Raw genomic sequence first — 4,820 nt, forward strand, 5'->3', positions numbered from 1 at the left:
TATGCTGAGTCCAATGTAATAGAGATGGAAACAGTCAACAATATTGAACCCAATAAACATTGTACCCAAGAAGGGTTCGGATCAATTTCGCTTTATTCTAGACCTAAGGAAGGTCAATTTAGGAATAAAGGACAGTTCCTTCAAGATGGACAACATTCAAAGATGTTTGAAATTTGTTCAGAAGGGAATGTGGGCAACAAAGATAGACCTGAAGAAGGGTTACTTCCACGTTCCAATCAGGGAGAAACATCGCAATCTTCTTGGATTCCGGTACAAGGACAAGATTTATCAGTTCAAATGCCTACCGTTTGGGCTAAGTCAAGCTCCCAGAAATTTCACAAAGATTATGAAAGAGTTGGTGACCAAGTGGAGAAAGCAGGGTATTCTAGTATTTATTTACATAGACGATATTTTGATTCTAAACAACAGCAAAGAAACTACCCAACTGCTCACAGACATAGTCATGAAGGATCTGGAGACATTGGGATGGATAATCCAGAAAGAGAAAAGCGTATTAGCACCGTGTCAACACATAGAGTTTCTCGGTCTGGAACTGGATCTCGTACTTGGCCTTGTGAAAATCCCAGTCAACAAACAATCAACAGCCTTAGAAATGATTCAAAAATTCTTATCAGCAAACCAACGGAACAGGTTTGTAGCATGCAAGAAAGTAGCACAATTCCTCGGAAGGATGGAATTTCTAACTCTTTCAAACCACTACTTTGCTCCCTTTCTTGCTCGTCTTCGGAAGGATATGGTGAAAGTAGTAAACGACAAATCTTGGCACGCATCAATGAGAATATTCAGAGGTGCAGCAAAGGATCTAAATATTTTGAAAGATCTGATTCAGGAAAACAGTGGAATTCCCTTCGAACTGAATTCAATGAACCCAATTCGAGTGAATTCAGATGCCTGCCCAACAGGCTATGGAATTCACGCAGAGTCAACCATTACAATTGGAAGATTCACTTCCTCAGAACACATCAATGTGAAAGAGTTAAAAACACTCCTCATTTTCTTCACACAAGCAGATCTGTTAAACCTTTATGGTCCTGGACAAGCATTCGAAATCAGAGGCGACAATGTTACGGCAATTTCCTATATAAGGAGAGGTTACGGAGTCATAGAAGAACTCTTGTTTCTTAAAAGAAAACCAACAATAAATAAACTAATGGATATTGTCCCGAGAAAGGAGTAGTAGACAAGTGGCGAGCGGCAAGAGCTTCTTGTCTTTGATAAGGTTGTAAAGATTTCACATCCTTATGTCTAGTCCCTATAATAATATCCTGAGTAGGAATTCCCTTGATAATACTCTCAGTAGTTGCACCAATACGTAAACTGTGACCAGAAACAGTGATTTCTGAATCAACAAAGATCATAGCATTCTTGATAAGTTGAGAAACATCGTCAGTGTTGAAGAAAATATTGTCTTGCAATGAAAACAATGGTGAATCTGCTGTTTTGAAATGCTGTAGTGTCCTTGTAATCAAAAAGCAATTTCACTGGATACACTGAAGGATTTTCAAGATGCTTGTCAAAAGTAATCGGCTTTTCTAGTAGAAATCTGTTTTGTGACCACTGAGATCTAATTTGATGTTACCATTTCTAAGCTTAGTAACATAACCCCACTTGAGAGTAAGAGGAATCTCGGTATTCATTTATTTAGACGATATCTTAGTGGTAAATCATTCAAAAGATCAGTTGATCTTAGACAGAGATATAGTTCTAAAGGATAGAAGAGTTTGGATTTCTCATTCAAAAAGACAAATGTTGTTTAAATCCAACTCAATTATTAGAATACCTAGGAGTTTTGTTAGACTTTCATCAAGGTTTGGTAAAAATTCCAGAAGACAAAAAGATTACAACCTTAGAATTCATAGAGGAGCTACTCAATGCTTCCCAGAAACCGCTTTATGTTCCATGCAAGAGAGTTGCCAAGTTCCTAGGAAATTTGGAATTTCTAACAATTGCCAACAAGTACCTTTCACCATTCATGTGTCGTCTTCGAAAGAACATGATTTCAGCAGTATCAGGAAGAAGTTGGCATGCATCGATGAAAATTCACAAAGGTGCATTCAAGGATTTATTGATTCTAAGGGAGTTAATTCAAAAGAACAATGGTAATTCCAGAATGGAGCTCCTCGATTTGGTGGCCTCTACTCTTAAAGCTATTAAAGAAGAGAAAAAGTATCACAAGAAGGATGCTTTTAATCAAACCAATATCCGAATTATGGAACAAATTCGAAGGAACGACGTTCATAATTGCTCATCTGGATGGAAACTTATACTTCAAACCAGAGATTTAGGATGTTAGTTTCGATTAAGGAAGAAACCTTCAAACTTTACACTAGAAACTATAATGGTTTATTACTGCATTCAATATTTCAATGGATGACCCTTATGCTATTGAGTATTATGCAGCTTATCTTACAATTCAAGGTCAAACATCTCGTGTTGAAGCCTTGAGACCATCCCTTCAATTTTGGGCCATGTTACTCAATTTCAATGGGAAGTAGTGTAAATGGAGTTAGAAAGTCATTTTGAAAACAGGTTTATTTTTACTTTCCCAGTAATTCATGCACACATCCCCAAAAAGTTGCTGATTCTTCCATGGAAAATTTCAAGTATTGCATACTAAGTTGTTGTTTTTCGATTTCAGAAATGGTGAGCACTTGCTTTTCAATCTTTTTTTGAATGGATTTATAATGGAATCCAATTGTTTTTTCTTTAACCATAACAGAAGCTCCAGATTGTACTTTGGCATCAGCATCACGTTGTTGAACAATTCTGTTGTTGGTGTTATTTACACTAGAAATAATTTGATTTCTCTCATCGGAAGTAATTTCCCTTACATAACAAATACACTTTGTTGTTCCGTTCTTGTCTTGAAATTCCAAGGTAAACTGCTCACTATTATTTGTTCGGCATATTTTTCTATTATATGTATTCACACTTCCACTGGGCTCAGTGTTGGTTGGAATTTTATAAACCTCACTGCAGCCGCCAAATGAAGTCTCAAATATGTAATAATATTCGCCACTAACCACATAAAACATTGCATGGTTGATAGAAGTGTTGTTGTTTGCCGGTTTGATGGATGGACAAACAAAGCCTGATGGAAAAAACTTCTTCAAATACAAACAAAAGCCTAAACAATTACATCCAATAGAGGTGGGCTCGTATCCATCCACATATAAATTAGTGTTAAGTGTGTTATTGTATGGAAATTTCACCAAGAGTTCCTTATGTTTTTGATTAAAACGGTCCCTAGCGATATCCTCTGGATCCATTGCTGTCCGGAACAATAATATTATTTACAGATTTTTTTTGTATTTTTTGCCTTCAATAAATTCAATATTTCATGTTGTAAAATTCAAAAAAAAATTACATCCATCCAACATTCAAAATGGAATTATATGATAGTTCGCCAGATATTAATCCCTTTGATGCCTACTTTGCGGTAACAAAAACACCTGCTGAAGATACTGGGGCCCAATTTTTGCAGCACATGAAGAAGGTTTATAGTGATGGATTTGTTAATGGATTTGTTAATGGCTACAACTACAGGCAATCATCCGAACCAAAGGATCACAACATATTCCATAGCCACACTAACTATGTTTTGAATCAATCTCTTTCTGTGGTTATCAAGGCCCAGAGGATACCACAAGCTGGTATTATCACCAAGATATTTTCTCAAGAGCTCCAATCATTTTTCCCGGTTCTGTCCAGTCTTGCCAAATTGATTGAATCAAACTCACTTGGCAATTATGTAGCATCTTCTGAAGAGCAGGCAATTCTATGCTCACTTGCTGAATGCCTACTCTCAACTGAAATATCAAAACGGGATGCAACAGCCATAAAACCAACAAACCTATTAGAAAGAATGAATGCTGTAAAAGTTTCTTTTGAGAATTTTGAGAGAAAATCTGCTCTTATGGTTTTACTTGCATTTAACTATATTGATAAACCATCTCTTGATCAAGTTGAACAATGCATTGAACATTGTGACTTGATGCTCTATAACTCAGACAAGCTAGAACCAAGTGATCTTACTTGCATGGCCATGATCCTCTTTAATATTTATAAGAAACAACCTTGTTTAGAATTGCTTGGAGATGCTTTCATACTTTCCAGCTTTGCAAATGTGGTTGATCCTGTAGGTGCGGAGACTCTTATGGTGCAGATAGGAAATGCATTCATTGTAAACTTCAAACAGACATTTTCTCCACTGTTATCCCAGGTTGCAGAGTTTCTTTCTCGTAGAATATCTACTTCAAATTTGGGCTCACTGTTGTTCTCGTCTGACACCTTTTGTGAAATACTGTACAGTAATATTATCAGAAACTTAAGACCAGAAATTATTCCATCATCTACTTACAAGTTTGGTGAAGATTTAAAATGTCTGTCACGAAAAGAGTTCAAATCGCAATATTTCCTTGAAGATTTATTACGAATTGAGAGCTCTAAAGACTCAAACGAGCAGATGTTGAGCTTGTATAAAACAATCAACAATACGTACCTTTCAAATGATTCATCCCAAACCAAAGCTCACAAACTGGCATTAGTTTGTCAACTGGTTGTCAAAAATAAGTTAGATATGGATAGAAATGAGTTTTTGAATGCTCTGTTGGTCTGTATTCATAATTTCCATCTAGTTTTTGAAACAGAGCTGATTTCACACGTTTCTCGCTCTTCAGAATCGATGTCTGTTAGTGGAAGCAACACTGTCTGCTTCGATCTGTATTACTTTTCTGTTTTTCAATTACACGAGTTATTGACTGACCACTCTAATCTCAAATATCCTGCAGCTGAGAATG

The 4,820-nt window shown here is 36.3% G+C and overlaps 2 protein-coding genes across 2 annotated transcripts; one reads left to right on the forward strand and one right to left on the reverse strand.

Moving 5' to 3' along the window:
• Nucleotides 1-2,558: 2,558 nt before the first annotated feature.
• Nucleotides 2,559-3,290, reverse strand: NAEGRDRAFT_76384 (uncharacterized protein; the record flags this gene model as incomplete). The annotated part of the gene is made up of 1 exon (XM_002668653.1): nt 2,559-3,290. One exon carries the CDS (start codon nt 3,288-3,290, stop codon nt 2,559-2,561), a length of 732 nt encoding a protein of 243 aa, XP_002668699.1.
• A 90-nt stretch (nt 3,291-3,380) lies between these two features.
• On the forward strand, nt 3,381-4,633 carry NAEGRDRAFT_60071 (uncharacterized protein; the record flags this gene model as incomplete). The annotated part of the gene is made up of 1 exon (XM_002668651.1): nt 3,381-4,633. A coding segment is annotated over exon 1 (1,227 nt), but the record flags the coding sequence as incomplete, so codon positions are not given.
• Nucleotides 4,634-4,820: the final 187 nt, after the last annotated feature.

This window comes from Naegleria gruberi (genome assembly GCF_000004985.1).
Source record: "Naegleria gruberi genomic scaffold NAEGRscaffold_130, whole genome shotgun sequence".
Taxonomy (NCBI): Eukaryota; Heterolobosea; class Eutetramitea; order Acrasida; family Naegleriidae; genus Naegleria; species Naegleria gruberi.